Below are 12,751 nucleotides of genomic sequence, written 5' to 3'. Positions count from 1 at the left end.
GCACAGTAATTTTGTTTTGCTGGAATTTGTCACAACCGATTTGGCCACCTAAAGGACTGGAGGATGGAACTGGTGCTGCTGTCAAAATACACCAGTTTGCTCCAGGATGATTTGCTATGTGGTTCCCAAACAGAACTGGTGCTTGAACGAAAACGCATGTTTTAAACGTATACACTTATTCTTGAAATATCTGAATTATTGCTTTTGACAGTTTCATAGGATCCAACGTGGTTGCAATGCACACCGATCAGGCGTAACATTATGACCACCTTCCTAATATTGTGTAGGTCTCCCTTGTGCCTCCAAAACAGTTGAGACTCATCAGAGAATGGACATGGGCCTTCTGAGGGTGTCCTGTGGTGTCTGGCAACAGAATCCTGTTAGTGGGGGCCTTTGGGTCCTATGGGTTGAGGTGTGGATCAGGCTTGTTCCAGTGCATCCTATAGATACTTGATCAGTTTGGGATCTAGTGAATTTGGAGGCAGGTCAACACCTTGTGCTGTTTTTCATGTTTTTTTTTTTGAGTCGTTCCTAAACCGTTTTTGTGTGTGTGCCTGTGTCAGGCTGCATCCTACTGAGGATGGCTGCTGCCATCAAGAAGTGTCATTGCTATGGGGTGGGGGTGCCTGGTCTGGTCTTGGTGGGTGATATATGTCTAAGTAACATCCACATAAATGCCAGGTCCAAAAGTTTCCCAACAGAACATTGCATTGTCACAAGATGCTCAATGTTATTTACTTCGCCTGTCAGCAGTTTCAATGTTGTGGCTGATCAGTGTATTTTGTGGAAAAGAAAGTGGTGTATCGCGTAAAAAGAGACGGTACTGAATGTAACCTCTGAATCTTCTCAGTCAATAAGAACTTTCTCGCCCAACTTTAATCCAACTTTCGTTCTGCTCTGAGAATTGTTGAACGTGTGCCTCTAACTCTATCAGGGAGCTACGACCCGCCCTGAATGAGTTCTGTTTTTGAGGTCACATTTGTTTGTGCGCAGTTTGAGTCTCACTCTTCTTCTGCTAAGAAACGGTTTGGTGTTTGTGGCCCTTCTGACGACCTTACAGTGACTGTGGAACAATGGCATTGAAATGTGTTCACAAGCACAGAATGAAAACACTCTGCAACAAAAAGACTACCATATTGTTATATATGCTATATTGCATTGCATTTTCATTCATGCACACATTTAGGCATGCGTGTTTTACAGTAACTATGAATATGCCACAGCTCTGAGCTGTTTTGATTTCCGTGTACTGTATCACCCCTTCCAGCCACCAGATGTCCTCAGTCTTTCAGTGTATCCCTTATTACCTGTGCGCCACACCCAGCTCACCTGTTAATTATTTCCAAATTCACACCCCTGTACAGGCTATGTACTTGCTCTCTTTCACCTCTTCCCATGTTGCTTAATGTCCTTGCCTGGTGCTCCAGCTGTTTTCTGTTAACCTAATATCTCGTTAGAGCATGGTCTCTGTATGGTCCTGCCCCTAAGCTTCAGCTTTTTGCATTGACCGACGAGCTGTTCCTAACTGGTTTCAGTCTGCATTTGGGTCTTCCTCCGTGCTCTTTCGTCCCACACAATTCTAAGACTGTTTAGTACAAAATATTGCATTTTGTGATGATCATATAGGTTCAGGTGAGCAGTGAAAACACCCTCACTCACCTGAATGAGGTGGATATAGTAAAAAAGCACATTGCAAAATAAATGTTTTTATATGTCTAGGTTACCAAAAGATCATGATATGGTCAGGCATTGCTCGTGGGTGAAGGCCACTGCAATATGATTTGAAGTATTAAACAACTGGCCTTGGATTAAGAATTGTATAAACATGTATTTATTTCAGTTGGCTTTCTTTTCCCCCCTTGGCTGCATGGTAGTAGGAGCCTTTGTTCACCGTACAGTACTTGAGATAATTCCACACACTCTATGATCTGGATATTTATAAAGCAAAAAGGTGAGTGAGCTGGATAACATTAAGCAGCTTAATTGTTTTAGTTCACTTATGAATGAATAAATATTTAAAAGACAGGAATTATGTTGCCTGAAAGCCTCACTGCTTTGTCCACAGGCAGTTGAAATACTCTTTAATACTTACTGCTTATTTTTACCCTTCAATATTATTTTGCTTCTGGGTCAGTGCACAGGCTTGCTTGCTGAACGCTGCTCTTATTTACAGACTAATTTGAGGGTGCAACACTGACCTGCATCCCAAAGCACCACCCCTGGCGTGTTGGCCAAGGTGGAGCGGGCGGTGCGCGCACTGTGTAAGTGCCGCACTCTCAGAGCTGACGCTACTGTTCTCTCTCAGCCCTCGCCCGGTGATGCAGGTAACCCAGACAACCTGACAGTGTACACAAATTAGAGGCAGGCAGGAGAAGGGTATGATTAATGGCTCTCAATAAGGACAGGTCCCAGAGGAAAGAGGACTGGAGGAGCAGTGCTTATAAATCCCAGGGATATCCTGAGGCATGGATGAGGTGGGAGGAGGCGATTTAGGAGTTGAAAGACCCGATGTGGGAATCATGTGTTTTCTTTAAAAAAAAAAAAGTGCAATTTCACACATTCTTCGTTGAGAGCAAACTCATATCCTGCAACCTCAGTGTGTTCATATCGTTAATGGAATCGGCTCGACTTTGTCAGCTGTTGTTAATTTACCCGACTGAAATTATTTGATTCATTTCTGTCGTGACAACTAAGGGCAGCCTACCTATCTATTACAGAGAATTCCCGGATCCTCCACTCATCGAGTTTCTTTTGAAAATTCCATTTTCACCTCCGAAATTGCAAGTTTCTGCAGTCTGAACGGGGGGAACTTTCCAAATTGACTGTTGAGAAAATCCCGAGATTTTTGATCCGCTGCCCCCCTTTAACGGCTGTGCTCTATAAACACAGACGCGTGGCATATTTGACGCCACGCAGTGACCGATTAGGCCCATTCAAACGCGATCAACTCGTCCGCCTTTGCCTTGAGGAAACCCCTGCGCTCGAGCTTTGGACCATTCCTCCGTTCCTCCACATCCAGGCGAGGTGAGAGCGGCGCACAGCTCCAGACGGAATCAGAGAGGGTTGGTGTGGGTACACAGCAGAGCGCACGACTCACGGACTCTGTACAGCGCAACTCCAACACTAATGGATATTTACGTGGCTCTGTTATCTTTTCTCTTTTTTACCAAACCATGTAAGTACGGGCCGTGTGGCACTCTGTGAACGCACGGGGTGAATTTGTTGTGTCTTGAGCTTCTTGACGCTCTTTACGCTCTTCAGGTTTGCACCTTGCGCGCAAGAGCGCAAACATTTTGGTAGTGTCTTTGGACGGCGGCGTATTATTTTTTGATCGCCTGCAGCTTATAGAGTTAGTATTAGAAAAATTGCCAGAATGCTGATGAGATAAAAGAGATGTTACCTTTTACCTTAGCGAGCAGTGCGCCTACAGCCCGTGGAGAATACAGGTGATGGCTGCGGGCAGATTCGGCGGATTTTAGTAGGAAGCCTGAGTAATCCCTGCGCGACTTTTTAGCCCCTAAAGCTACCATTTTAAGCAGTGGGAGACGCGCCAGCAGTGACCATGTCTGTTTGTTAAATAAAGCAGAATCTTTGATGTCAGGTGAAATCCTCTTAGCAGGTTGTTGTTCCCCTGCACCTTCACACCCTCTAACCTTCATTTCTCCTCTCCAGCTTTGACTTTCGGATCAGATCAAGACTACCAGATTGATATCATCAATGAACTTGACCTGGCAAATGCCACATATGGAATTACCCAAGTGGCGGGGCTTCACAACGGCAGCAAAGCCTTCCTTTTTCGAGGTAACGCACGCACGCTGATAATGTTTTCTTCATTAGTCGCGCCGCTCGAGTTGGGGATGGCTTTGTCTCTTTCTTTCGCGGCTGCGCGCACGGACACACGCACACATTTCGTTTTCATTAGTTGGTGTGAACAAAGCCACGCTGCGCCACACCTTTAGGTGCCTCGGTGTTAGCAGGGTTGCTGAGACAGAGCACCCCGGAGAGCCTCCTCTCATAATTACCCCACGTTTAATTTGTCCCAGGCAGCAGATGCTCCGGCTGTCTGCGTTGGATTTCTAATTGTTTCCATTGATGTCACTGTAATCCCAGCAGCTAGTGGTCAGTGGATGTCAGGTGTGTTGCACAGTGAGGACCGAGAAGGGCTCTCGGCGTGTGGACTCTGACAAAAAGTAAAACACCAATGTCAAAGTTTGGATGATAACAGTGAGGAGACTGTTGCAATGCTACAATGATTGTCCCACTGACCATATGTCTCGTTAGTGTCAGAGGACTGGTGAACTGTGCTGTACTCACTTGCCTCTGGACGGTTAAACACAGCTCACTTTTCTTCCAGTGTGTAGTGCCATCAGCTTTAAGCAGAGGCAGAATTGTTAGAGAGCAGAAGTACAGAGAGGAGAGTGTGTGATGCTCAGCACTGAGAGGACAGAGGGATAATTTCTGTGACTGTGCTTCTGTGTTTTTGTCTCTCCCTTGGCTCAGATGTGGGTGTTATTTTTAAGCCTCGACACTCAAAGGGAGTTTAGTTTTTTTGTGTGTTTTATTGTCTCATTGTCCTTTGCTGTCCTATCCCAACGAAAATACAATTGGTGGGGGCGGAGAGTCTTTTCTACTTTTCTGGCATGACTGTTCAAATTCGAAGATACTGGCACAGGCACCAGGAGCTCCAATCCAAAATCGGCAGCTTCGGGTGTTGAGACTCATATCAACACTGGGCGCCGAGGCTCGTATAAAAGCGGAGTGGTAGTGTTGTGTGTGTGTGTGTGTGTGTGCATGTGGTTTTATTTTGTAGAGTGCTTGGCTTGGTGTGCCACTGGCTCTGATGAATGAAAACAGGGCAGCTTGGCGAACTCTGCCGAGGTGAAGCTGTCCAAGATTCATAGCCGGAGGCCACACGGGATGCACAACCTTACTTTTTAAGTCAATACACAGAAGCCCACACACACACTCCTACTCCAAGCTGGTCTCCCTGCAGTTCCTAAGCTCCCAGGGCCGTGGTGCAGCAGCCAGATAGAATGGGAAACCGAAGGCCAGTCCAGTGGGGAAAACTGGACCAGTTGAATGCTAGAGAGGATGCTTGTTATGTGACCTAATTTAACACTTTGCCTAGCCCTGTGCTGTTTCCACGGTCCTGTAACCCAGATGGCTCCTCAGAGCAACAGCTGCTGCGATTACCGGGTTCTTTTAAGAAATTGAGAAGTCGGGTTACAGCAACAAACAGTCCGTGATTATCCGTCTAGTTGAAGCTGTGCTGAAGCACACGTGGCTGATTGGGTCAGTGATTATTCAAGATGATTTATGTATGCCGTATGCAATCATGTCCTGCGCTGATCTCAATATCATGTTTCATCGGTTTGATTGCATAAATAAATAGCGGGGGGACATAATATAAAGAGGGTGAAATGGATGGGAAAAAGGGAGCCAAGCAGTAGGACTGAAAGAGAAAGAGGCGACAGCTCTGGACACTGGGACCAGTCCCCAGTTAGCCAGTGATTGACGTACAGCTGATGGTTTGCATTAGGTAATAAATAGAGTTCAGTATCTCCAGTTGTTTTCTTCAGCAGAACAATTATCCAGCAATGGAAGTGAGCTGAGAAGAGACAGATGAGTGCAATCTCCGCTAAAATGTCCTCGTTTGAATTTGCGATCCAACCTCGCAACAGAAAACGCTCGTAATCCCCCACGGTGCACCGCGTCTTTAATATTTGCACATTTGTCATAGTTTGTACCTTTTTATCATCATGATAGCTTACACCGCTAGAGCAAACCGTGATGTACTGAGTAAAGTTAGTTTGCCCAGACGAGAGCTGACCTAGTTTCTAATCCTACATTGGAACCCAGATTGTCAACCTCATTACTCAGACCCCCCTCTGTCCCAATGTTGATTTAGTTTTAGAGTAATGGTGATTATCAGTTTGTATTTTGGTGTCCCCTGTGGGTAGATTTTAGGTCAGCTTGGTTTAGAGGAAGATGTCTGTTTAAAATACCTGGACAAACACTGGAGACATCAGCACACATTCTTAGTTACTAAAGAACAGACTCTCAGCCCAAAGCATTAAGCCGAAACCTGGATATAAGAAATAAAAAAAGTAACCCTTAAACTAAAGCCTCGTCTTCACCATTCCACTCATTCCTTACTTACATAAATACCTGTCTTTGGCTGTGATTTGGGCTCACATCCAGATTCTTCTGAGTCTGTTTGGATCACTGGAACAATGGTGATAGTTAACTGATAGTTTGAACCAAATAAACAGCGTTGAGCTGAACGTGTTGCTAAACCTACACAGTGTCTTGGACACCCAGCCACCTGATATGCCTAGCTAGTATGGATCCATTTGTTTTCATTGACTCTCTTGTTCAGAATCATTAATGTTAAACAGTTAAAGGGCAACAACAAATGCAGCTTTGATCCCGGTATCCTTGAGATCTATCAGCGCGCCTCTTATCAGCCTTTTAGGCCAATTATCCTTAACGTGTAACAACTCTGCAGTCTGTTGTTCAGAACAAAATGATCTGTAATTAACGGTTAATCGACCCCGATGTCGATTCCAGTCAAAACTTCTTTTTCCCCAGTCGTGTTTAAAGTATAAATCCACACCACTGTTCAATAGAGAAAGATCATTGCATTTGCATCGGTATTTATAGTCATCTGTGTGAATAACAGGCTAAATGTAGTGTGGGGTGCACAGGAAACACAGAAGAAGGGAAAAAGGACAAGAGTGAAAAGAGGTGGGGAAGAAAATCTTGACTTTAAAGTATGGAGTGAAACTTTTTTTTTTTGATGAGGAACCCTGGCTCACTGATTGCCATTGCAGTTGCTCCCTTAAATCAGCTGTAAGGAACAGCTTTGTGGTATCAAATGCCATTTCGCAAAATATAGAAGGTCAGGTTGAGATTTGTTTTTGTGTGTGCTACCAATCTAAATCTGTTCATTTAATATGAACCTGCAGTCACAAGAAGCTCGACATTAAATGTGAGTTTACGTAAGTTGATGTGACAACTAGGACTTTGTTCAAACTGACTCCAGGACAAAAATTAAAGACAGGAACTTCCGGAGCACTTCAAGTTTTCCATTACATCACAGAGCAGAGCAAAGGTCTCCCTTTTCCACCTTCTTTTTCTGAATCAGTTAACAAGAAGCTGCAGCTGCCTCTTCTGCTGCATTAAGGTGGGACACTACATCGCGTAAGGACAACAATATATATTGTGAAGGCTGAAAAAGGTGCGCCGAGAAAATTGCCGCCTCCGAAATCACTCAATTTCAGAGTTGTGCACAAAGAAAGGCTGAATGCCTCCCAAACAAGGGGCCCACAGTGCAGCCAGCCACTTTATTAAAACACAGAACGTAACCAACTCCTGTCTGCCCTCCCAGTAACCTAATCAGAGCTACAGGAGCTTAATAAAAGAATGCGAAGTCGCTAAATTTCAATTATCTGTGATGTTACAAAGTTGTCAGGGTAAATGTTGATGAACCTGGGCAGATTCTATTTGTCATTTAGAAAAGAACAGTTTTCTTTTTTATTACTGTATTTGATTCAGCAAATACGGCTACAAAGGGGCCAAATAGTCTGAGCACAAACTGCAGGAGCGTCAGTGAAACAAACGGAAGAGAATTATTTCTGATATTCAAAGGCAGAGGTCTGGCAAAACATGACAGCGTGTGCCAAACAGTAAAACTGCCTCATTATGGCTTGAGGGATCGAGCTCACCTTTGAACATAGTTTGCAGTGGAGATGATTTTTGTTATATGGAAAGGTGAAAGGATATTTATTTTATTTGACGATTTTCTTATTAAAGACCCGCGCCGATGAAAATCAAGTTTTAACCTTGTTAGCACGTCCAGATGGTGTTTTTTGGCTGACCGTTTCTACCTTGAAACGGCAGTATACCAATTGTGGTATCAAAAAAAATGTTTCAGACAGGCCACCTTTTACACATAATAGGCGGTTTAGGCTTCTGAGTCAATTTTGCCTGACGTGTACCTCCCCAGAAATGTCACAACACGCTGCAGTGATGCAGACCGCAACAGCTGTGATTGGTCCGCTTGGTGGTGGCGTGTTTTCTCTTTAGTATTTCCCACTGCTTCTCCATCTCCGCAATTTTCGAATTGATCGTTTTCGATCAATAAAAATGGAACACATCGAGGAAACAGGTTCAGAGATACAGACATTTGTATGACTCGTCTTTGGTGAAATTTCGGCCAAAGTTTCAGTCGCCATTGTTGAAAATGAACCAGGAAGTAGAAACAAAAATTAACTCGACTGGCAAAAAAGATACAGCGCCGACTAGTGTTTGGGTGGTGTTTTTACAGAGCGAGTCAGACTGACGTGAGTATAAATGGCTCGCACCGGCGTAAGCTACGTACATAGGTTACGGCGTCTATGTCCCGCAGTACCTTAAATGAGCCTTAACAAACCACCGTGGGGGACAACTTTATCGAACATTAGCAACTCTTTCTTAGCTGTCCGAAGTTAATTCAAAGGCTCGTGTTGTTAGCTATTGATGGTTTTGTAACATTGTAGAACGCAAAGATTAAAATACTCCTCATTTGTTTTAAGCATATGTATGACTAGATTACTCCAATATTACAACTAGTCATTGTGTACTACTTTTACACCGCTAAGGCATGGATGAGGACTGGGCATTTTCCCATACCAAATAAGTGTAGCAGGTAAAAGCCAAGGCATGAAGGGATTCTTTTCATGTGAAATTTTTTTTATTTCGACTGAGATTATTTAAGGTTTAATCAACTTCAGCAAAACAACCTCAGAGAAAAAGGCTAAAATCACAAGATGTCTCAGTATGTTCCAGCTTTGCAAAGTTGCCCCTGGCGCTCGGCCCAAAGCTAATCTGCTTCTACTGATGATGTGAATTGTGTGACACATTATGTAGTGTACAAATCTTTTTAAAAATTTTTATTTCCTATGAAAGGAAGGTGCTGCATTTTTTTTTAAACAAATTAATCACAAACTGAAAACTGTTTAGTCACAGGCAGGCTTTCAGTCGTGTATTTTAATGAAACGTAATGGGAATGGCAACTTATGAAGGAACGCGTTGTCCAGTAAATATGCGTGCCATAGGTTTTGGACAAGAACTGAGCTCTATGGAACCACGGGTCAAGTTAGGGTATGGCTACATGGAGAAAACATTTCAGTAGGTGAGGAGCTTGTTGTTGGTTCATCTCTTTTTCTTACTGCTGCTTGGCTCATCACTCCTATTTTATATACATATATATATACATATATAAAATAAAAATATATAAAAAGTTAAATCTGACACATTTTATTCCAGTGTATTATTTTTCAGTGCACCTATGATAGAGTCCAATGGAAGAAATTATCTGTTCAACCGTAAATATCGGTTTTCTGCTGTCAGTCCATTATTTTTTTTGCACCGGTCGAACAAGAAATAAGTCCATCAATAAGTCACCAATTTCTCCTCTCACAGGATCTGTAAATAGACCAAAGACCAGGCTGGGTTTTGAGTAAGAGGCAGTTCTGAGTTTTTCTCAGCAAGACCCTCACTCTTTCCGCACATAAAATTTAAATGTGATTCATACGCTTTGTCAGATTCTCACATTTACCCGTTGAATCTTCTCCCACATTTGTAGAGAATAATTTGGGAATGGTAAGGTATCTCAGTGTGAATTTAATAAATAAACAGGTGAAGCGTTGTTCAAGTATACACCCGTGGCCAGAAAAGAATCAGATGAAGATCTTTGTTGACGCTTTTTCTTTTTTTTGCCTAAAGATGATAAAATAACTTTTATCTGCATGTAACAATACCGCAGCTTAGAGAATTTTAATAACAATGTTCAGATAGGTAAAATGATTCCCTGAACTGAGGCAGGACGAGGCAATTACCGCCAATTACGGCGATACCATCTCAGCACACACCCAATAAAAGGTTTCCTAATGATCTGTAATGGTGTTTGTTTTCCTTGCCGCCATCTCCCTAGCATCAGAGAGTGTGTAGTCACAACTTTGATCTGATACCGCACAAGATGTGTGTGAAACAGCTCACACGTGCCTGGCTTTTATGTGTTATAGGTCCTATTGACCACCATTTCAATCTATTCAACACTAATTGGTTGTAAACATAGAATGTATATAAATATGGACAATGACAATGATGTGCCTGCATGACATTCAGTTGGTGCATGTCAAACAGTGTGTAGCTCTTTAAAAAAAAATCAAACCAAAGCAAGAAAAAACATTTAAAATATCAATTGTTTTCAGTGCCCTACACTAGATTAAAAACGGTATAGTAGACATTATGCCTTGGAGAAAATAAATCAATACTAATGCTTAAGTGTCACAATGCACTGTGGTCAGTGAAATACAGAACATGGTCGACGTCAGGAAGTCTGCTGCTCGTCAATCTTACGAGTCAGCAGCAGAGACCTCAGTGACAAAGCAGGCCATTGTTACAGTTGGATGAAGAGTGATCAATAGGCACTGTAGGCAATAGTATTCAGTGAGGTTGGCAACAGGAAAAAAAAAAGCCTGTAGTGGCTACGCTCTGCCTGGCTGAGGTGTCTCATTCAGCCCGGGTGATGAGATGAGATAGGACAAGATCCAACTGAGTGGTGATGGAGTAAAGCCAGAAGGTGGTTGATGGAAACTTGAACTTGGGACACTAGGTGTCCTGGAGGTCACGTTGGAGATGGAGAGGTGTTGAGTTATGTATTTGTAAGTCTGTAGGACAGATATTTTAAGAACAGCATCCAGGGATTGTCTCAAGGAGTGTGAGAAGAAAGATTATTGATCAGAAGAAAAAAAATCCACAACTTGAAGATAAAGCTTGTTAAGCCATCGTTTACCTGCCACACACACCACGGTTAGCACTTATAGATAATTTAAATGTTGTTTTAATGCTTTAACAAACTTTTGTCACTGAGCGTAACGTTTTTGTCGCCGGGGTCTCGTATTTGTGCCTCAGACAAAGACGGACAAATCCAGCCAAAAGCTGAGTGAACAGTTCCACTTCAGACTCAAGACCGTTAAATCAGAAACCGGGATGAAATTTAAACAGTGTCAAACATGAAAAGATAAACCAGAATTAAAGGGGCTTATCTGAAGAAGTACTTAGAACTGATTATGCAGGTCTCTATGTTGAAGAACGGTGAGGTTATCATGAAAAGGGAAAACTTTTTAAATGCTAATTTCACTGTGGAGAGAAATACGGCTGGAATCTGCAGCTCGAGTCGCCTTTTTATTGTTAGAGTGAGCGCAAAGGTTTTTTTTTTTGAAGCACAGAAATGACTTGTTGAGCGCTGAAGAATGTGGTGCCGATTACTGATGCCCTCTCAGGTGTTTAGTTGACTTGTGCTCCATTATGATAAGATGCATTGCAAAGATTTTCATTTGAACAGTTGAATGAATTTCTCCCCCCAAATCACAGTTGTGGCCTATGAAACTAAAACCCCAAAGACTGTTCCAGAGCGTGGCTGCAGCTATGTGTCCTCATGCATTGTATCTGTCAGTGATGCTTCATCTATTCCACGCGGCTCCCATTCACTAAAAATTTTCTCTTATTAGATTAAGTGGTGTTTTAACCGCCATCAAATCTTTTGCTAACACGTGTCCTTGTCAACCCAGAGTTTCTGTGTACAAATCAATATGAACACTCTGCAGCAGCAGTGGAGTTCCTGATTGAACCGATTGAGGTTGCCGGTTATATCTGTCCCTTCACAGATACATTCTTGACACATTATCACATCACAAAATGCCTTGAGCCAAAAAAATGTTTGGCCTTTATGTTATTTTCATGTCGCAGGTTTGCCCTCGGGGGAACCAGGGAGGGTAGAAGGTTAACAAGGCAGGCCGATAAATCCACCTCTCACCGCGGGTTTCCTTTCTTCGGTGCGTATCAGCGCTGTGCATGTTACTCTTGTTTTAGAAAGTCAAAATATGCCAATCTTTGATGTGCTCCAGTGAAATGTTATCACGCTCGTGTCAGGCGATTGGGCAGGCAGAAGGTTTGGCTCCACTCGAACGGATCTGTCTGTTCTCTCACGGTGGAGATGAGCCTAAGCTGCCTGTAACAAAATGGAAAAGAGAAAATGGCAAAATGAAGGTGCCAAATTTAGCTTGGATTCAGCCAAGAAATTAGACAGTAGGTGGCTTAAGTACTAGAAATAGGTGATGACACATCTTAGAAATCTTGATTAACACAAATGCACCTGAAGCAAAATATGACTTAAACTATTATTATGATTTTATAACCCGTTGCGTCTGTGTCACTCCTGCGGGTTGGAAGTGGCTCGAAACTGAGACATTTCAGTGAGAGCTCATTCTCCCCTGCATCCATGTTGTTGCTATTTATACTCCCCCACCCCTTCTGACTGCAGAGCAGAGCCGGGTTGCATATGGCACAGATATTACAGAGAGAGCCCCGTGCAGCCAGGCCCGAGAGGCGGTGGGCAGTTCACAGGCTGCGTGCAGCTAAGCCAGGCTACGACTCTAAAGTCCACAGCACACAATCCCAGCCGCCGAATCCAGAGGCTATCAAACCTTTCATCTTTTATGTATGAGCTCCCCGGCTGTCCTACTGCTAGAGGAGACGAGACACTGGTCCCACCTTACAGGAACCTCGGTGGAATTATTCCATCTGAATTATTTATCGTACATGAGTGCGATATCTTTTAAAGGGACAGACGAGTCTCTATTGCCCCCCTGATGTCAAATTAGAGGCAGCATAGAGCTGCATTGACCAGACACAACTGCCTTCA

General features: G+C 43.2%; 1 protein-coding gene across 1 annotated transcript in view; it reads left to right on the top strand.

Annotated features, from left to right (window-relative positions):
• Positions 1–3,111: 3,111 nt before the first annotated feature.
• Positions 3,112–12,751, top strand: part of LOC311486181 (protein kinase C-binding protein NELL1-like) — a 235,340-nt gene continuing 225,700 nt past the window's right edge. Inside the window, exons 1-2 of the mRNA XM_084541953.1 lie at positions 3,112–3,175; positions 3,673–3,801. Coding sequence (XP_084398079.1) covers positions 3,127–3,175; positions 3,673–3,801 — 178 coding nt within the window. The 5' untranslated portion in view covers positions 3,112–3,126. The remainder of the gene's footprint in view (positions 3,176–3,672; positions 3,802–12,751) is intronic.

Source organism: Chelon labrosus (assembly GCF_963514085.1).
Source record: "Chelon labrosus genome assembly, chromosome: 3".
Taxonomy (NCBI): Eukaryota; Metazoa; Chordata; class Actinopteri; order Mugiliformes; family Mugilidae; genus Chelon; species Chelon labrosus.
The sequence above is the reverse complement of the archived record's forward strand: the minus strand, read 5'-3'. Positions and strand labels throughout refer to the sequence as shown.